Consider the following 22272-nt stretch of genomic DNA (forward strand, 5'->3'; position numbering starts at 1 on the left):
TCGCCAGGGCTGCTCAGTCTCGGGCGTCTTCTGTTGAAGTTAAAACTTTTTGTGGTTGGTTTTATGGTTAGTTGGTTATAAACTCTGCGCGTTTAGGGAGCGCGCCTTCTCCTAAATTTTGCTCAGATAATTTCGCGGGAGGAGGTGGGATACGGGACCTGAAATTTATTGGGAGGGGGAGTGTTGTAAGATGCTGAAGAGGTTGAGCAACTTTTACATTTACAGATGGAGTTGAATTGTTTAACACTAAAAGACCTGATTAGCCCGAGACATGGGAAGATAGATTACATACACGAAGATGGGGACAGTGCACAAAAGGTAAGTAGGCAGAGCTGGATTCCAAAACCTGGAGTTCTTGACTTTAAAATCTGCTGGCAGTGATAAGGCTTTCTTTAAATTGTTTTTCTTGTACTCTAAAGTTTCAAATTGTAGTGAGATTGATACATTCAGAAATGAAAAAAACAAACAAACAAAAAAGCTAAAGCAAAGGATTTACAGCAATATTCTGTGGATAATTATTGTTACATTAAATTATTAACTAGCTCTACCATTAAAATAAGGAAGAGTAGTCCTAATCCACCGCATATATCATGCAACTGTTTTTCTGTTGGGTACATTTCTCTTAAAATGCATCTCAGCTTGGCATTAGCTCTATGTTTTTTAATCAGTTTGCCATCTCTGCTCTATTAGGGAGCTAGGAAATAATTTACTCCCAGGCTAAGATTCTTTGTTTGGTTTCGGCTTACTGAGTTAACTAAACACAACTAGTGATTTAGTGCAGGAATGATACAACTATTGCAATCAGGAAGGACATTTTTAAAAACTTTTGAGGAGGTTCCAAAGGCCACTGGAAGGGATATAGTTGAGTAAACTAAAATTCAGTACTTTGGGAGCGAGTCAAAGGGTTATGGGTTAAGTAAAATAAATTTGTTGTGCCCGACCTGTTTAAAATAATACAAAACACAGCACTATAATTTGCTACCAAATGTTGATAGCAGATCACATCATTAACCTGACAAAGTGGAACATGTGAATTGGGCCATTGTGGGTTATTCAATAATCTTGACTGGGCAGGATAGTGACTGACCTGGAATGAGGCCACCACCACTCCAGTCCAGATGGACCCCACTCTATTCAGAAATTCTCTGAAGATCTGGTTCTTTACCCAAGTCTATAGTCATCTTTTAACTTTGCTTTTTATTAGTTTTATTGTAATTTCTTTCATTGTAAATGAGCTTCCCAGAGTTGTTGGAAATCAGGCAATATACAAATTTAATTTAATATCGTTATTGTTGTTATTGTTAAAATGCAGTCACCAATTTTGCCAATATTTGGGAAGAGCAAAATGAATCTTTGTGGACCAATATTTGGAGGCAATTTTAATAAAATGAATCTACAGAGGTGCTTCTGGCAAACATAAAGGAAAGTTATAGCAGATAATTTTGAGTTATTTATTCTTAGTTTTTTATTGTCTAAAGAAAAAAGGGAAAGAGTACTGATACAAATACATGTTTAAAAGACCATGGAAAATATAGTAAGGAAGTGAGGGAAAGCAATATGAAGTAATCCTTACCTTATAGCAGCACTGAAGAAAGTGTCTTACAATAAATCCTCGCACTTACAACCATCACAACACCCCACAGTCATGTGATCAAAATTTGGGCACTTGGCAAACAGCATATATTTAAAACAGTTACAGTATCCTGTGGTCATGTGATTGCCATTAGCAACCTTCCCAGCCAACTTCTGACAAGCAATGTTAGTAGAAGCTAGATTTGTTTGATGACTGCAGGATTCACTTAACAACTACAGTGATTGGTTTAACTGTGGCAAAAAAAATTTTTTTTTACATTTTTTAAGTGAGGCATGACTCACTTAACTGCCTTGCTTAGCAATGGAAATTCTGGTCCTAATTATGTCAGGCACAGACTATATGTTAAGGTAAAGTTCAAAAGATTTATTGCTGAAGCCTATACACAAGAAGCCAGCTAAATTTCAGTATTAAATTGGCACCAGATAAGGATCTATGGAATTCAAGAGAGGTTGGACTTAGACCATTTCTGGCAATGTAATGACTACACTAATGACGTGCTTAACTCTGCCCTCCCCCTCCCCATTCTATCTAGTCTTCTCTTACAGTTATGGTTATAAGTTGAGAACTACCTGTAAGCAATAGAATATGGGTGAATAACCAACAAATCTCAAATAACCAGCAAATCTAAAATATCAAATGGCTAATAGATATTTTAAAATACGAATATTTCATACCCAATTTCTAATTAAGACCTGTCTCTTTATTACAATTTAAATGAATAAGGAAAAAAAGCTACAAAGAATAAACAATAAATTGGAAAATAATATAAATAATGTATAGATTATATGTCATCTTAAGTTGGGGTGTGGCACAAATCCATGTATAGAATTGTAGTCTAGAAATTGTTTCCAATAAGATTAAATTGTACAGTTCAGTCTAAAAACTGAAGTTATCCAGGACATCGAAGTATATGCTCATGGTTTAATTAACCATTCTTCCATAGAGAGGATCAAAGATCTTTTCCAATAAAAAGCATATAAAAATCCTTGCAGCTCTTATTATATATTACAAATGGTCAGTATGACATATTTGAAAGGAGAGTGTTGTTTGGTGAAATTTATTTTAAAAAAATTGATATTACAACTTTCAAAATTCATTTTATTCTACCATAAGTTAATTTCTAAAATTGTTGAGTGTTACAACATTCCTAGAACATATGGAAGATCGGCTTTGTTTATTGCATTTTTACCATTTTATAGAAAAGAAGCTAGTCATTTTAGCAATCATGACTGGAGTAAACATACCAGTTCTTTCTAAATATAATATTTAAGGTGAATGTACTATTGTTTTTCTATTGAAATTCCTACTGCCTCATCTCTATAACTTTTCAAATTTTGCAACCATTTAATCATACAATCTTTAATTTGTTGTTTCTGAGTTATGTTTCACTAATGGATTCTAAATTGTGCCCAGTAATATGTTCAATGTTATGAGTTGTAAGATTTTTAAGTTCAATAAACTTATTCAACATTCCTCCTTGTTTCTATAATTCTTTTGTTGCTGTGCTGCTTATTTGAAAATATTGGAACCAACTGTGTGTGGAAGAGCACTGTGTAACAAAAGACTTGAAAATTGATTCTGGCTTGTTTGGAAAAAATCAAGTTGAAATTCCAATTTATATGTAAAACTTAACAAACCACAGACAAAGGCTTCCTGGTGCTCTCCTGATAAACAAGAGTTTTAATTAGTAGTTTCTTTGAACCAGATCAAACTGGAAATACCAATGTTTTCATGAAGGTTGTGCATGGGGATCTGCATTTAGTTTAGTTTACTTTATTGTCATTGCACCTCATACAATGAAATTAAATGCCATCTTCAGTGTATAACTATAAAAATAAAACATAAACACACATCCTTCACATTCTATACAATTGAATTGAAAACCCGATGTTGCATTAATATTGCACTATATAGTAGAATTCAATATAGTTACTGCCCTGGGATAGAAGCTGTTTTTCAGCCTATTTGTCCTTGTTTTATTATCCTGTACCATCTGCCAGACGGTAATAGTTCAAAAAAAAGGTGCCCAGGATGAGATGGATCTTTAAAAATGTTTGAACTTTCTTAAGGCAGCGGGAACTATAAAGCTCTTCCAAAGAGGGGAGAGGGCAACCAATGATCCTCTGGGCAATGACATGAACCCTCTGGATTTATTGATTGAATAAGATTTATTGATTTAGTAAGATTTATTGATTCAGTAGTGTTGAAACCTGGATGCCTAACTGTTTTTTCCTGTTTTGGTATTTGAAGTTGCTTTTCACCAATGAAAGTAATTATTTTGATTTTACAAATACATTTTTAATTATGCAATTTAACGTAGGCAAATTGTGTGTGTGTGTGTTTGTAATAAAATATCAATTACAAATAGTTTTAAATTTCAAGAAGAGGGATAAACCACTCCTTTTAAGTAGTACTTAAAATATGTAATATCTGATGGAACTATTGGCCCAGAAAGTTATTTGTAAAGCTGAGGGGGAAAAAACAAAAAATATGAGTATATAAAAATGCAGACATAATCTGCCGTTTCTTTATCAAACTGCTTCTATTCAACTCACTCAGATTAGATAAGATTTGACTTCTTTGGCACACTTGTTATCTACAATAAATCTCTAGATCTCTATCCAACGAAGCAGGCAAAACAAGTCTAAATGCTTGTTGATTGCTGTGCAATGTTCCCTTCAACAAAGCTAGACAACTTAATAAGAATAATTCAGCCACATTTCGTCTTTGTAAAATTCCACCATTCTAAGCAGTTGCATAATACTTAAGTGCAAGCCAATGTATTGCAATTGCCACTTGTACTAATGTGAGTTTTTAATATATAAGATTTAGTACTTAGGCTCAGCCTAAACTAAGATGTCTTGCTAGCAGTTGAATCACAAAAGGTTGGATAGGAAAAATGGAACTTCTAATTCATGTCTCCCCAAAGATTTGCACTCTTTAAAGAAAGACCAAATTTCTTACAAGAAGTGGCAAATCAAGTGATTATTCTACACATCTCTATTCAAACTGAATATACAATTTAGTAACATTAAATAATGCAAGATGTGATGTGATTGCCATATAAAGCAAGGATGAGTCTCTACTACATCAGAGTTTCATCAGATTGTTTTGTTGATATCTATGCATATTTTTGTAACTTACCTGTAACAGTACTTATAAAAAAATAAGTCATTGAATCTTTACTGTTTATTCAATTATGAAGGCATTAATTTTAGAAAGGCCAATCATTCCTCTCTCATTATAAATATTCTGGTCCCTACCACTTCAATCACAATGTTTGAATAAGTCCCATATTTATTAAATATAGCCCTTCATATACAGGTAGTCCTTAAGATCTGATCATAATTCATAAACCATAATATAACATGTTTTTTACTATCTTTTTTGTGACAGTCATAAAGTGATGGCCACAGTTGTTTCCTATGGGGCAGGCATGCTGAAAACCAGAAGTGCTGGTTTTTGGTAAACCATTGCAAAATCTGGTCACGTCACCATGGAATGCTGCAAATTGTTATAAATGTGGCCATGTTGTCAAGCATCCAAAGTTCAGTCATGTGTCTGTGGAAGGGGCCCAGCCATTGGAACCTCAAATCTGGGTTCCCTTTTTCAGATTAGTCATAACTTCACACAATCACTAAGTAACCAGTTGTAAGCCGTGGGTCATCTTGTATCTGAAAGTTATGTGATGTGCCCTTACACATTGCATCTCCTCTACGAAGTATTTTTTGAAGAAGCTAGAAAGTCTTAAGACTCTAAATAGTGGTTTGCTCCTATTTGGCTCTTTGAAGTTTCCTTCCTTCCCAATATGAATAAAGAAAAGCGCTGTTCTGAGAATAAACTTGATTCTCAATCTTTGTGACTTAAGAGTTTTGATGTCTAGGTTGAGTCAGTTCCTTATCACCTTCCCAAATTGTACAGTAATCTCGTTTCCTTCCTATAAAAGTCAAGGCAAGCTATTTGAAGAGCCTTATGTGGTTGGAACTATCTTATTTCACATTTGTTCCCATAAAAGTCAGCCAGATGACATTGAGATGTCTATGAGAAGTACAGGAGCACAGTATCACCCTTTCTGAGTGGTATACTACCCTTGATATTAAAGCAATGTCTGGTCATCTTGGCTAGGAGCCATTGATAGTCTTGAGTCCTGAGCAGGTAATTCTTGGTGTGAAGCTGAAGTGCTGTACAACCCAGGAATTGTTGTATATTTATATGTTAATTGGCTGCCTTCTTTCTAACAGGAAAATATATTTGATCGACCCAGAATGACCCCAAAGACTCCCATGAAAAATGAGCCCATTGATTTGTCCAAGCAAAAAACCTGTACTCCTGAGAGAAGCCCAATTACACCTGTGAAGCTGACAGATAGGCCACTTGCAGATCCATGGACACCAACAGCTAACCTAAAGATGCTTATTAGTGCTGCTAGTCCTGACATGCGGGACAGGGAAAAGAAAAAGGAACTCTTCAGACCAATTGAGAACAATGAATTCAGCGATGCTCTCCCCGATTCCTCACAGGTAACTCACCTGTCACAGGGAAAATTATTACAATTAAACGGCTACCTATTTTAATTATATAAAAATCTCTTTAGGCATGTAGACAGCTGTTGTTTAACATCCACAATCTCAGTAACCTTCATTTGCATTCTATTCTCTTTAGTTATGTATAGTTTATTTTACATTATTAGCCAGCAGTATTCAGATCTGAAACAAACAAAGTGCTTTTCAGGAGTATCTAGCATGTTTTTGATGTATCTCTTGACAGCTGCTTAAAGGAATCTTATCTTTTCGTGGGCTCTCATGGGAGCACTACAGGGTCAGAAATATGTGTGATTGAGTCAAGGAAACCATAGGACAATAACAACCTGTTGCCATCTGAATACTTTTTGAACTTAAAGATTCAAAGCTGGGGCATGTAATTATCTTTTGAGCCTAGGATAAATATGATCCTGACAATACAATAGATGGGCCTAGGAAAGAACTAAAGCAGTTTTAGAACAATGGGCAACAACCTTTTCAGGTTCAAATGAAGGAGATCTCAAGTTCTGAATGCATTGACTTAATAAGACTTGGTTTTCTCATAGATATTTTACCATATTTAATTTTTTTAAAGTAATTTATGTTTTTATGTCCTTTAAAATGGGTGGAATACTCTGGGGACTCTTCAATTTATGTCACAGACACCATGGTGATAGATTCGAATGTAAACTATAACACAAAAGTATAGAAAAGGCAAACCCAACTGGTCTGAATCAATCCATTTTTTAAAGATTAAAATACAGTGGATACTTTATTAGCACTGTATAATAAATTATGTACTGTATGTCAGCCATTACATTCATGAATGGTAACTTCAAAGTTGATCCTTAATCTATAATTTATTTAAAATGAAATGATATTAACCAATCAACCTGTATTGTATAGAGTTTATTAAATGTAATGATTTATAAGTAGTTAAATCTATTGAGGATTGTCACTCCCAAACCACTCATCGTGAGAAATGCATTAATAAATTTTCAAGGAAATGAAAGTAGGGGGTTTTTTTAAGCCTTTAAATGCATTGCAGGATCCCTGGTTGAAGATCTGATAACTTTCTTTTGATACTAAAACATGGAATTTTGATGCTGACAATAGTGATAATCCTCCATTTATGACTGGTCCTTTAATATCTGTTTGAAGTTAAAATGATTGGAAAGCACTTCTGGTCATTGTAAAACGTGCCCTTTCCCACAGTCATGTGATTTTGGGCATTTGGCAACCACCTCATATTTACAACCACTGCGTTGTCTCCCCATAACATGTCTGCAGTTTGTTTTGTTTTTTGCCAATTTCCAACCAAAAAACCCCATTTGGACGAGTGGACTTGGACTTTCAACCACATGATTCATTTAATGGCTGCCATAAAAAACTGTCAAAACTTCAATTCTGGTGATATGATGCCTTGACTTACATCTGCAACAATTTATGGCCAAAATTCCAATTCCAGTTGTGGTTGCAAATCAAGGACTTCTTGTATTTCTAATTTCTCCCCCTTCTTGTATCACTGCAGGTTCCCCTGTGCAAACCAACAACTAAGGCTTCTTGTGTTTCATATTTAATTGGTGTAGAACGCTTAGTAAAATTTAAGCATAAGAAAGGTCATGAAAAGCTTGATCAATTTAGAACAGGGATGTCAAACTCAAGGCCTGCGAGACAGATCCGGCTCGCAGGGTGCTTAGATCTGGCCCGCAGGGCTGCCCTGAAAACAGTGATGGGCCGGCCCATGGTGCCTCTGCCAACGAAAACGGGCTCCCAATCTCCATTTTTGGCTGGGACAACCTCCTGCAACCCTCTGCACATCCCTCCCAAGCTCTGTTTTTGCTGGCAGAGGATTGCAGGTGGCTGTCCCAAAATTGAGATTGGGAGCCTGTTTTCACTGGCAGAGCACTTGGAGCCCCCACAAGTGTCCCTGACACAAGTGACCTCAAACTGGCCATGCCCACCCCAACTCCCGAGGTCAAACACAACATTCCCAATAATAATTAACATATTGATTCAATTTAGCCTGACAAAGCTTCACTTTTACTACAATGATATTTTAGGAATCTCCACTTACTGTGATAGTGGTCTGGAGTCCAAAATCAATCTCCCTCTTTTGTACTTGCACTGCGATATTGCATGCAAGTGTACAAGAGGTAGAGCTTGCATTGAAACATTTCATCATTTCATCATTTCAATAAAATTTCAACTTGCTGTAAAGTCCCTGCTTACGTTGTATCAGTGTCTCATGGTATGTACCAATAGATTAACTAATAATTTTGGTACTGTAGAATACATATATATGTATGGATATGGATATGAGTTTAGGAAGATGAGCAGGAACAGACAGTAAAGATAACTTAAGAGAATAGAATAACAGAGTTGGAAGGGACCTTGGAGGTCTTCTAGTCCAACCCCCTGCTTAGGCAGGAAACCCTACACCATTTCAGACAAATGGGTATCCAACATCTTTTTAAAAACTTCCAGTGTTGGAGCATTCACAACTTCTGGAGGCAAGTTGTTCTACTGATTAATTGTTCTAACTGTCAGGAAATTTCTCCTTAGTTCTAAGTTGCTTCTCTCCTTGATTAGTTTCCACCCATTGCTGCTTCTTTTACCCTCAGGTGCTTTGGAGAATAGCTTGACTCCCTCTTCTTTGTGGCAGCCCCTGAGATATTGGAACACTGTTATCATGTCACCCTTAGTCCTTCTTTTCATAAGGCTAGACATATCCAGTTCCTGCAACCATTCTTCATATGTTTTAGCCTCCAGTCCCCTAATCACCTTTGTTGCTCTTCTCTGCACTCTTTCTGGAGTCTTCACATCTTTTTTACATCGTGGTGACCAAAACTGAATGCAGTATTCCTAAGTGTGGTCTTACCAAGGCATTATAAAGTGATATTAACACTTCACGTGATCTTTATTTTATCCCTCTGTTTATGCAGCCTAGAACTGTGCTTGCTTTTTTGACAGCTGCTGCACACTGCTGGCTCATATTTAAATGGTTGTCCACTAGGACTGCATTATATAGAGTATAGATTTTCAGGCATTGCATAGGTATCTTCCCCAACACAGTCTAAATTAAAATGGGTGGGTCCTTAAACTTTGGACCTATTTGTAAAATATTTGAGCAGTTGCTCCAAAAGAAGTAACTAGTTGAATTAAAAACATTCTTCACATAGAAGCTTCTATGGAAGCTTCTATATTACACATTCTTCTAGTGAGGACAAAATGTGTAACATAGAAGCTTCCAGAGAGGAAAGAAAACATATATGAATATCAGATTCGTTGATGGTTCTTATTCAGAGAGTTAAAGTATTCTCCCTGCATTTTCCAGAGCAAGGTTTTGTTTCAAACAGCACTTCTTTAAACCAAATCTGTTTACTATGTGAAGTATAGTAATGTGTTTCTAAATTATATTTTTCTGACTACTAATACAATTTGTAATAAGAAAGCAATATAGGTTATCTAGTTTTCAGAAATGAGTTCCTAACACATATATAATAGTTTGTACGTGTATTGGTAAACAGCTATATGTAACAAGTGCTTTGGCATAATGTAACAGATGGCCATAAAGAACCATTCTCTCTGTTTCTAGTGTGATACTGCAGATGATGGAACTACAGATGAATATGAAAAGCAAAGACCCAGCAGAAAACAGAAAAGCTTAGGATTGCTGTGCCAAAAATTTTTAGCTCGCTATCCTAGTTATCCTTTATCAGCGGAGAAGACAACAATTTCTTTGGATGAAGTGGCTTCCAGCCTTGGTATGTATGCCGGCAAAATAAGGTTGATTGCAAAAATGAATGTTCCTAATAATTGACATTAAATTGACCTTAATGTGAATCCATGAGACATAATGCTGTAAATATGCACTATTTAAATGTATTGTGCTACTGTGTAATTTGCATGTGTTCTATTTAGCTTTCCCAGAAGGTGCTCCTGAATTGTTTTGTAATGCTGCCAAGTGATTCCTTCACAGGAATTCATCCAAAAACACATTCCAGTAGGAAACATCATAGCTGAAAGAGTCTGTATCAGATCAGTTTGTTTCATGGTGTTAGTTTCACAGGCATATATTCACTGTTACGTCCATGACGTCTCTCTTCCCCATCAACACATAATATAATATCATGCATTATATAGTGTGAATTGTAGTATGCTTTGAAATTAATAAATGCATTGCTAATTTAGACAAGCATTAAAACTGAACTATTTCAACCCACCTAATACCTTAAAAATATGAAATGTGTTGTTTGTTTTAAAATGTGAATCACATAATTTGTTTATAATCAGTTATAGTACTTGCAAATTTCTTTGGAGGATTTCATATGGTTCTTGTTTTAAGCCAACTCAATTCATATCTCCTTATTTCTTGATGCAAACTTTAGTCTTCAGAATATTTTTTATCAATAAAAGCATGAAAGAAATTATTTTGCTACCTATAATTCTAAGACTGGGGAGGGATCATTGCAATAGTGCTGCAGAGTATTTTGATTGTCACCAGATGATCAATTCCACAAATTATCACTTGTGAAAGCTGATCTGGGTGATAAATTTGAAATGATGCTGTTGTATTGGCCTGCCTGATTTTTAACAACCTCCCTTCCCAAGCTGTTTAAATTCATTGCTGGGTATGTAGTTGGTTTTCTGTAACTGAAGTGCTGAGGATTTTCTAACTTTCTCCCAAAAGAATCCAGTCAGAACTTCATAGCCACCATGACAACAGTGGGTTAATCTCAGGTAATCATGGCCTACGCTTGATTTGGCATTTACCTCAGAGTTGTGATATTCTGGAGGATATTGCCACTAGCACCTTGTCAAAAAAAGATCTCTTTCTCATAACTTTGGGACTTATGCACATCACCAACTGCTGCAGGGGTGAGAACCCATTAAATTAGGGCATTCAGTGTGCCTATGGATCACTCTTGTTTTCATATATCATTGGGAAATATGCCAGAAATTTCATGAGCAGTTCCACACACACAGTTGGTCAAATTCTAGAGCAGGGCTGTCAAACTCTCGGCCGGGGGACCAAATGCATCACGTGCTGGCTATGCCCACGCCCGGTTTAGCAAAGGGGAAAAAAGTCCCGATACGTCATGTGATGACGACGTGAGTTTGTACCCCTGCTCTAGAGTATGGAAGAAACCAAAGTATTCTATTCAGTATTTGGTTTCTTCCATATTCTAGAGCAGGGGTGTCAAACTCAATTTCATTGAGGGCCGGATCAGCATTGCAGTTGTCCTCCAAGGGGAGGGGCATGGTTGGGACAGCTGACTGGGCATGGCAAGCTTGATATCACTCACGTGGATGGTGCCTGTGGGGACCGGGTGGGGTTGGGAAGGGAACCCAAGGGTTTCCGGGGCAGCTACAGCCAAAAACGGTCGGCCATCCTGTGCTGCCGCAACCGCCATTCAACAGACCTGTCCAGCCCAAAGGAAGTGAAGCAGCCAGCTAGAAAGGCCAAGTAGAGGTGGTAGAGTGTGCCAAGGCCCAGCAGGCAAAAGATGGCTACCGCAAGCAGGAAAAGCCAGATCCCCATCGGCGCCATGGCTGCCCAGGCCCAGCAGAGATGGGGGTGAGGCACACAATCCCGATTAGGCCTAGGCAGCCATGGCACCGATGGGGATCCGGCTTTCCCCTGTCAGGGTGGCCATCTATTGCATGCTGGGCCTGGGCATACTCTACCACCACTACTCGCCTTTCTAGCTGGCTGCTTTGCCTCCTTTGGACTGGGCGGGTCTGGTGCTCTGGGTGGCAATGGCAGCGGCTTAATTGACCTGCACGAGCTGCTGGCGGCCTCAATGGTGGCAGTGGCCCACAGGTACCGAGGTGCGTCTGGTGTGCGAGGGGAGCAAGACCCGCGAGGGGGCTGAGGAGATGACCAGTGGCGACCTGCTATCCAACCACAAGCAAAAACAGATGGGACAGAGTAGGCGGGCCGATGTTGTCTGGCAGCAGCTGCCCCACACCCTCCTCACCTTGTCTTAGCCCACAGCAGCCACCTGCCCTGTCCCGGCCATAAGGGATGGAGCAGGTGCGCCCAGTGGTACGCATCACCTGCCTCCGCCACCCTCATGCCTGTTTCTTGGTGGGCCAGCTGCAGAGCCCCTGCTGCCAGACACCTCTCCCCACATACCTGAAAGGCCAGTAAGTGCGGCCATCTTGGAAATACTAAGGAACTGGCACGCGTCGCTTCAGCTCAGCTCATCCTGGGGGGGGCGCATGTGCGCAGGGGGTAGTGGGCGCATGCATGCACAGGCCCAGTCCACCATCTTGACATGCACACATGCACCTGCCTTCTGTGATCCAGCCCGCGGGCCTTGAGTTTGACACCTAGAGTTGGCCCAGAGCAGCTTTCTGTTCATTAAAGTAACCCTTAACTTATAACCACCCATTTAATGACTGTTTGAAGTTACAATGGCACTGAAAAAAGTTACTTATGATCAGTTTTCACAATTAAGAGCGTTGCAGCATCCCCATGTTCTGGTGATCAAAATTCGGGCACTTGGCAACTGGGGTCATATGATCACCATTTGTAACCCTCCTAGCTTGAATTTCAGCAAGAAAAGTCAATGGGGGAAGCCACATTCACTGAACAACCATGTGCGTGAGTCATTTAACAACTACAGTGATTCGCTTAACAACTGGCAAAAAAGATCGTAAATAGGAAAAAACACACTTTAAAACTGCCTTATGTAGCAATAGAAATTTTGGCTCAACTGTAGTTACAAGTCAAGGACTACTTCTACTCCAGGGTTCCCCTTGGTTTAGTGAAGAGAGAAAGGGCAGCAGTGATCACTCATACAATGCTAGCAAAAGACAAGGAATGAATGTATTTATATGGGGATATAAAGCTAGTTTGGGCCTACACCAATGATAAGGGCAAATATAGGTTGGTAGTTTTCCACAAAATATATTGCCACTCAAGACTGAATAGGAAACACCTTGCTGGCTGTGAGTTGTAGTCATATCCAGTAAGAGGACACCAGGGAGACTATATTATACAAAAATTGGCTACTAAGTCTTTATAGATGAGCTGGTATTACTAGACTATTGATGTAAACTTTGACCTCATATAATTATATGCTTTGTTTCATTTTTGTATAGCATATTGCCTTAAATAGTTGTTTTTCATAACAAAGTTATTTCTCTTCTGTAGGAAGTTTAATGAAAAATATAATGAGGAATGAAGTCTCAAGAAATATGATAAGAGCAGTAAATTATTTTCAGTGAAGACTTATATCCCCCAGATCTGCTGTTAAGGCAAAGTAACTACAGATCTCTCAACTTGCACTTTTTATAGTTCCCCAAACTCACATTAATGCAACCATCTTCAGTTTAACTCATGGATAGTGAAACATAGAAAGAATGCTTTTATTCCAAATGTAAATCTTTGCTTGGAGAATAAATAGTAAGTTTATACACCACAGTTTCAAAGTAATGTGTTCCCAGTTGAATTCTTTTTTATTGTTATTATCATTACTTATAAAATAATGACAAAAAGGGAAAAAACAGAAACCCAAGAATAATTAGAAGACAATACATCAATGCAAAAAAAAAAAGCCCCATACAGAGTACTTTTTTAAAAAGTACTTTTACACTTTTAAAAAGTGTAAAAATACAACAAGAAAAATAATAAATTAACAGTAAATGATAATAACTCTATATAACAATCACATTTTTTTTAACCTATTGTATATTATCAGCATCTTAGTGGTTAAGATGCTGAGCTTGTTGATCGAAAGGTCGGCAGTTCAGCGGTTCGAATCCCTAGTGCCACGTAACAGGGTGAGCTCCCGTTACTTGTCCCAGCTTCTGCCAACCTAGCAGTTCGAAAGCACGTAAAAAAATAGGGACCACCTTTGGAGGGAAGGTAACAGCGTTCTGTGCGCCTTCGGCGTTTAGTCATGCCGGTCATATGACCACGGAGACGTCTTCGGACAGTGCTGGCTCTTCAGCTTTGAAACGGAGATGAGCACCGCCCCCTAGAGTCGGGAACAACTAGCACATATGTGGAAGGGGAACCTTTACCGTTACCTTTTGTTTAATCTAAATAGGGGTTGTTGTTTTCTTTTAACAAGATTTAACTAGTGTTATCAAGTGTCTCAGAAACTGAATACGCTACTGGTTTCCAGCTGAATACTTAGTTTTATTGACACAGTATTAACTTCAACAATAATACCTATCTCAATATATATTTCAAGGTGAACCATCTTAAACTTTTCAAAGACTCGAGTCATGAACAAGGAGCGACTATTGCTGTACTTGTAATAATAGTATTTAAAGTTTCATTACTGCTGGGTGTAATAGTGCTAGTCTTCTTATCTCTAACAGTATTATTCAATTTTGCATAATTCTTTTTGAACATTACAAAAATTTATATATTTATGTTTACAGGATAATATATGGGCATTTACAAGACTGTGAGACATTTTAAAACTTCTTATAATAAATCTCAGAGAGCTCACACTCTTTTCACTAAGGAACATTAGACAGTTTTGCTATTGGAATAAAAAATAGAGTTTGAACATTTCCTTTCACTGGAACTAATTCAGATTCCAGAAAGAAGTAGGAGCTCTAGTACAATCTGGTTATAATTGTTAAACTCTTTTCAGTGTTTACATTTATATGTATATATGAACTTAGAAATGATGAGTTGCTTCTAAGATATTGTTAGTGCCTACCCTTGGAAACATTATACAGGATTGGCAGCCCTTTAATAAGCTGAAGCTGGTATAGAATCTGACAGAGCTCTAGGGTATTGTTCATGGATCAATAATTCCCTGTTCATACAAGCATATTAGAATATAACATTTTAAAAGAAGCCAGTGCGTCACCAATTATCCACATTACATGCAATAGAGAATTGTTCTTATAAGATCAATTGCAAATGAGTATCTTTAAATGAAAAGGGATCTTGATCATTTGATTACAATGCAGTCCTTTGCATGACCTCTCAAGGAGCTTCTATTACAGTCAGGGTTATTATTAAGGAAGAATAATGTCTTTGCCCCCTTCATGGATTACTGCTCCGTCATGGATTACTGCCTTCTCATGGCGAAGAGGCTTGTGTAGCTCAATGAAGCTATGCCATGCAGGGCCACCCAATACGGACAGGTCATAGCAGAGAGTTCTGACAAAATGTGATCCACTGGAGAAGGAAATTGCAACCCACTCCAGTATGTTTGCCATGAAAACCCCATGGACGGTACCAAAAGTCAAAAAGATATGACGCTAAAAGATGAGCCCCTCAGGTTGGAAGGTGTCCAATATGCTACTGGGGAAGAGTAGGGGGCTAGTACTAGTAGCGCCAGAAAGAGTGAAGCGACTGGGCCAAAGCCGAAAGGACGCTAGCTGTGGATGCATCTGGTGGTGAAAGAAAGTCCAATGCTGTAAAGATCTATACTCCATAGGAACCTGGAATGTAAGATCCATGAATCAAGGCAAGCTGGACATGGTCAAACAAGAGATGACAAGATTGAACATCGACATCTTAGGAATCAGCAAACCAAAATGGACAGGAATGGGTGAATTTAATTCAGATGACCATCAGGTATACTACTGCGGGCAAGAATCAGAAGAAATGGAGTAGCCTTCATAGTCAATAAAAGAGTAGGAAAAGCAATACTGGGATACAATCCCCAAAATGACAGAATGATCTCAGTTCGAATCCAAGGCAAACCAATATCACAGTAGTCCCAAGTCTATGCCCCAACCACTGGTGCTGAAGAGGATGAAATTGACCAGTTCTATGAAGCCCTACAGCATCTTATAGAACTAACATCAAAAAATGATGTCCTTATCATCATGGGGCATTGGAATGCTAAAGTTGGAAGCCAAAAGATAACCAGAATAACAGGCAAGTTCGACCTTGGAGTACAAAATGAAGCAGGGCACAGGCTGATAGAATTTTGTCAAGAGAATACAATGGTCATAGCAAACACTCTTCCGACAACCAAGAGACGACTCTACACATGGACATCACCAGACGGTCAACACAGAAATCAGATTGACTGTGCTCTGTAGCCAAAGATGGAGAAGCTCTATACAGTCAGTAAAAACAAGTCCAGGAGCTGACTGTGGCTCAGATCATGAGCTTCTTGTTACAAAATTTAGGCTTAAATTGAAGAAAGTAGGGAAAAGCACTAGGCCATTCAGGTATGAACTAAATCATATCCCTGATGAATATACAGTAGAGGTGACAAATATATTTAAGGAATTAGATCTGATAGACAGAGTGCCTGAAGAACTATGGATGGAGGTCCGCAACATTGTACAAAAGGTAGCAACTAAAACCATCCCAAAGAAAAAGAAACACAAGAAAGCAAAATGGGTGTCTGAGGAAGCTTTGCAAACAGCTGAAAGAAGGGAAGCGAAAGACAAGAGGGAAAGATACACCCAATGCAGAATTCCAGAGAATAGCTAGAAGAGATAAGAATGCCTTCTTAAATGAACAGTGCAAAGAAATAGAAGAAAACAATAGAATAGGAAGGACGAAAGATCTCTTCAAGAAAATTGGAGATATGAAGGAAATGTTTCATGCAAAGATGGCAGGGACCTAACAGAGGCAGAAGAGATTAAGATGAGGTGGCAAAATTACACAGAAGAACTATACAAGAATGAACTTAACGTCCCTGATAATCACAATGGGGTGGTCACTGACCTCAAGCCAGACATCCTAGAATGTGAAGTCAAATGGGCCTTAGGAAAACTGAGCAACAACAAAGCTAATGGAGGTGACAGTATTCCAGCTGAGCTATTTAGAATCTTAAAAAATGATGCAGTAAAAGTGCTACACTCAATTTGCCAGCAAGTTTGTAAAACTCAACAGTGGCCAAAGGATTGGAAAAGGTCAGTTTACATTCCAATTCCAAAGAAAGGCAATGCCAAAGAATGTTCAAACTATCGCATTATTGCATTCATTTCACATGCTAGTAAAGTTATGCTTAAAATCCTACAAGCTAGGCTCCGGTAGTATGTGAATCGAGAACTACAAGAAGTACAGGCAGGATTTTGAAGAGGCAGAGGAACTAAAGATCAAATTGCCAACATATGCTGGATCATGGAGGAAGCTAGGGAGTTCCAGAAAAACATCTACTTCTCCTTCATTGACTATGCTAAAACCTTTGATTGTGTGGATCACAACAAATTGTGGCAAGTTCTTAAAGATATGGGAGTACCAGACCATCTTATTTGTCTCTTGAGAAACCTATATGCGGGTCAAGAAGCAACAGTGAGAACTGGACACAGAACCACTGATTGGTTCAAAATTGGGAAAGGAGTCCAACAAGGCTGTATACTGTCGCCCTGCCTATTTAACTTATATGCAGAGCACATCATAAGAAAGGCAGGGCTAGATGAATCAAAAGTTGGAGTTAAGATCCATAACCTCAGATATGCAGATGATACCACTCTAATGGCAGAAAGTGAAGAGAAACTAAAGAGCCTCTTGATACAGGTGAAAAAGGAGTGCAAAAGTTGGCTTGAAATTTAACATTAAGAAAACTAAGATCATGGCATCCGGCCCTCTCAATTCCTGGCAAATAGATGGGGAAGAAATGGAGATAGTGACAGATTTTATTTTCCTGTGCTCCAAGATCACCACAGATGGGGACTGCAGCCAAGAAATTAAAAGACGCTTGCTCCTGGGGAAGAAAGCTATGGCAAATATAGACAGCATACTAAAAAACAGAGACATTGTCAGGGTGGCAATTAATCCCATTCTGCTTTTGGATAATTGCACCTTGATTAGAGAATGGATCGTGACCTTTCCTTGAAGTATACTTTAAGAAAATAAAACCGAGATATATTCTAATAAACACATTTTATTATAAAGAAGTAAAAACATCTTACTAGCTAATTAATTACATCTTGGCAGCGTTCCTGCCGGACCTCTTGGCAGGCGAACAAAGAAAGATAGAAGAAAGTGAAAGAATGTAGACATGCACAGTTAGTTTACTGATAAGAACTTGGCAAGCTACGGTAAGTCTGAAAGTTCAAAAATAAGAGCTCAAGCTGGTAAATACAAAAATGCAGTGACAGACATCACCCTGCCAACAAAAGTGCGTATAGTCAAGGCTATGGTTTTCCCAATTGCAATGTATGGCTGTGAAAGTTGGACCATAAGAAAGGCTGAGCGCCAAAGAATTGAGGCCTTTGAACTATGTTGCTGGAGAAGACTCCTGCGAGTCCCTTAGACTGCGATCAAACCGGTCAGTCCTAGAGGAGATCAACCCTGACTGCTCTTTAGAAGGCCAGATCCTGAAGATGAAACTCAAATACTTTGGCCACCTGATGAGAAGGAAGGACTCACTGGAGAAGAGCCTAATGCTGGAAAGATTGAGGGCAAAAGAAGGGTGGGACGACAGAGAACGAGGTAGCTGGATGGAATCACTGAAGCAGTAGGCGTGAGCTTAAATGGACTCCAGAGGATGGTGGAGGACAGGAAGGCCTGGAGGAACGTTGTCCATAGGGTCATGATGGGTCGGACATGACTTCGCAGCAACAACAATGCCTTTGCACCATCATATTTATAGCTACCTCACAATGTGCCTCACAAATACATTAACTTCTGCAATTTTTTGATTCCACATTACTTCTTATTAATGATACAAACTTTTATTGACATAAATAGTATCACTGCCAAATCTTCTGAACTTATAAAAGTCCTGGGCAGAAGAATTCAAAATGCCACTCTGATATGAAGGCATAATCTAGAATTTACTGTAGCACTCTCTTGCAACTGGTATTAGTGGTATGGGGACAATTTATGATCTACAGGTCTTCTGATGCATCTTCTGCACATTCTGTTGAGTAGTGCGGAATACTTAACAGTATTTTTTAAAATTTATACTGCCACAAATAGTTCCTAAATTGTTTCTATCACATTACCATATTTTTTAATTTATTGTAACATTTCTGTTAGTTCTTATATTCAGAGGTAATGAACGCTAAGAACAAAAAATTGGGATCCCTGCATTTAGAAGTAAAACTCCATCATTTGTCTTTCCTCTCAGAAATTTTATTGTTACAATTTCTTGATTACCTTCTCTGTTTTATGCTTTGGTTTCCTATATCTAGGAGTCGAACGCAGGCGGATTTATGATATAGTGAATGTCCTGGAATCTCTTGATCTTGTTAGCCGAGTGGCTAAGAATCAGTATTGTTGGCATGGTCGCCACCGTTTGAGCCAGACTCTGAAAAAACTTCAAGAAATAGGAGAGTTTCAAAAATATGAAGAACTCATGACTTCTTTCCAGCAGAAAGAACTTGACTTTGAGTGTAGATTTGGAGAACACAAAAAAGAGAGCTTTGTAGATTTTCAAGAACGACAGTTGCTTGACTTCTCAGAGACAGATTATCCATCTGGTAAGTTAGGAAGAGAACTGGCAATGTTTTAAAAATGTATGTAAGAAGATATGCTGTATTATTCTATTTTATATTTTAAAATAAATTGTTAGATCCAAATGATCATTTTCTTTAGATTCAAGTGGTCAATCACATGTCAAACAAATCTTGTGTTTTGCCCTCAAGATGCAACCCATACAGTATATAGTATTGCTTAATAACTTGATACCATGCTTCTATGTTCTGGTACAATTGATGGAGAATAGGGAGGTGCAGCAATTCAGATCTGAAGCAGAACTGGTGTTTTTAAATAGGTATGGACACCTTCAGATCCTCCTTCAAGAAATGAAGATTTTTCATAGGCATACTTGTGTCATCCCAGATAAATATATGTTTGAATTGAGGAATTAGCAAGAAAATGACAAGGTGCTTTGGATTCAAAGCATTGCACATCCCTAATGAATAATCATTCCAACTTCACTTGTTCAAGTTATCATTTTATAATCCTTTCATCTGTCCTGGAGATAGTTAAAGTGCAGCTATCCATCTGTTATAGGCAATTATTTTCTGCTCATTAAAAACATGCTTTTCAACAACGATTTTGTTTCTTTCACTTTTTTTTTCTTCCACAAGTCTTCATAATATTTTCTTGGCTGTTAATATTGTAACATGTTGAGACTTGAGTTTTGTTTGTAATACAGCGTCTGCAAACAGCAGAAAGGACAAGTCGTTGAGGATTATGAGCCAGAAATTTGTCATGCTGTTCCTTGTCTCCAAGACCAAGATAGTCACTCTTGACATAGCAGCAAAAATATTGATAGAAGAAAGCCAGGATACTGCTGATCACAGCAAGTTTAAAAGTAAGAATCACTGGGGAATGAATATTCTGAGTCAGCAAGTAAAGGTTATATTGGCAGAACTAGAGAACATATATAATTTTTAAAAAATCTTTGGAGCAATTCCAATTTGAAAAGAAATATAATGTACAAATACCAGGAAACCTCTTTCGAACTTTGTTATGCAAAAATAACTTGTGATATTTACTGAAATGAGTATGGCATCTCTTGTCAGATACTAAGATACTAACACATTTCAAATAGTGTACAGTCTTGCTTGATTAAAGTCAATGTTAAAAAATTAAAACTAGTATTAGTTGAAATACTAGCTTTGTGTTCTCGTAAAATGCTGTGCTTCTAATTTGTTGTCAATAAAACGTTTAAAAAACCTACGGAGGTCAAGTCCGAAAGCATCCAACTGTCATTACTCACTGATAAATCCTTTAATATATACCATATTGATTTTTTTTTTTTTTGAGATTCTATCCACTTATTTATTCATTCAAATGACCCTCAACATTTTGCAGGACATTTTACTTCATGCCAATTCCCCATAATTTTAGCTTTTCAGCAACAGTGCTTTTTTTCTAATTTGTTACATCTATATGTTACGAATGAGGACATATAGTTCACTACATTTGAACTAAAGCTGTTTTCCTTTCAGCAAAGGTAAGAAGACTATATGATATTGCTAATGTCTTGACAAGTCTTGGGCTCATCAAGAAAGTGCATGTAACAGAAGAAAGAGGTCGTAAACCAGCCTTCAAATGGATTGGGCCTGTGGAATTCACTGGAAATAATGGTACTTTTCTATTTTTGCATTACCAATAAGTCATTTCCCAGATAGCCTTACATCAGTTATTGGATTTATGAAGAAAACTGATGATATCCAGAGAAACCTATAAAAAATTCAATAGGCATTATAAGGTGATAGAAAAACAGTTCTGCCTATGATTTTGTTTTTGCCAATTATCTATTTATTAATCTGACTGGTTTAGTGTCCACGTGATGTACCAAGGCTACATCAGGAGTGAATAATTTGTGAGCATATTAATATTTAACATGGAAAGCTCTAAATGAGACATGACAGAACAGATATGGAAGGATGATGTACACACACTGTTCAGTAAATACATTCCTATTAAACAAGTTGCTAGCACGTCAATGACATTCTGAAGCAAGTCAAGGAGTAATTTTACTATTATATATGATGAGCAAATAGTTAGGAAGTAGAACTGAATTATGGTAAGACTGTTAAAAGTCGGGGGGGGGTGTTCATTTTTTCCCTTGAAGAAAATGTAGCAGAAAAAGCAATAAAGCAACTATATTTTGCCACAGGACTCATGTCTAGTAAATAATAAAGTAGGTTGTCCTTTGAGTAACCAATTGAACATGAGTGCATTTGTTTAGGTGATATAAAAATGGAAGTTCGAACCTGTGCTACTCTTACTGAAGTGAAAAGACCAACCCGTATTCCACATCAAGCTTGCTCTAATAGAAAAGATCGACTGTCACGCCATGCTTCTTTTAGCATTCCTCAGCCTTCTGAAATGGTCAAGAGGAAAGTTAGTTCTGAACCAAGCAGTCCACACAAAGAGAGACAAGGTAAATATTGGGACAAGCATTTTAGCTCTTCTTATAGCGTTTGATTAATAGCTAAATGTTTGTGCGTTTATTTTTGTGTAACACGGTTTCTATCTATAAACTAAAATTAGACTACCAATTAATAAACAGAATATTTGTAACTCAGGGTTGAACTTTGAAGTCCTTGGTGCTCTCTGAGCTTGGTGGTTTGTTTGCAGACATCTCATTAGATGTCTTAGCAACATAATCATCTGATGTTCTCTAGCTGGGCAATGAAATGTCTGAAAGCAAACATCCAAGTTCAAAGAGCACAATGAACCCCACCATTGATCAATTTTAATTCTTAGTTATAATGTTATTTATTTGGGTCTTCAAATTAGTGTTG

At 37.8% G+C, this 22272-nt stretch overlaps 1 protein-coding gene across 1 annotated transcript in view; it reads left to right on the forward strand.

Moving 5' to 3' along the window:
* Positions 1-22272, forward strand: part of E2F7 (E2F transcription factor 7) — a 36910-nt gene that overhangs the window by 742 nt on the left and 13896 nt on the right. The window contains exons 2-8 of the mRNA XM_034403813.3: positions 226-318; positions 5836-6114; positions 9713-9881; positions 19201-19488; positions 20169-20327; positions 20968-21105; positions 21714-21908. Of these exons, the coding sequence (XP_034259704.2) occupies positions 226-318; positions 5836-6114; positions 9713-9881; positions 19201-19488; positions 20169-20327; positions 20968-21105; positions 21714-21908 (1321 nt within the window). The remainder of the gene's footprint in view (positions 1-225; positions 319-5835; positions 6115-9712; positions 9882-19200; positions 19489-20168; positions 20328-20967; positions 21106-21713; positions 21909-22272) is intronic.

Source organism: Pantherophis guttatus, chromosome 7 (genome assembly GCF_059756535.1).
Source record: "Pantherophis guttatus breed Tessera chromosome 7, ASM5975653v1, whole genome shotgun sequence".
NCBI classification, from domain to species: Eukaryota; Metazoa; Chordata; class Lepidosauria; order Squamata; family Colubridae; genus Pantherophis; species Pantherophis guttatus.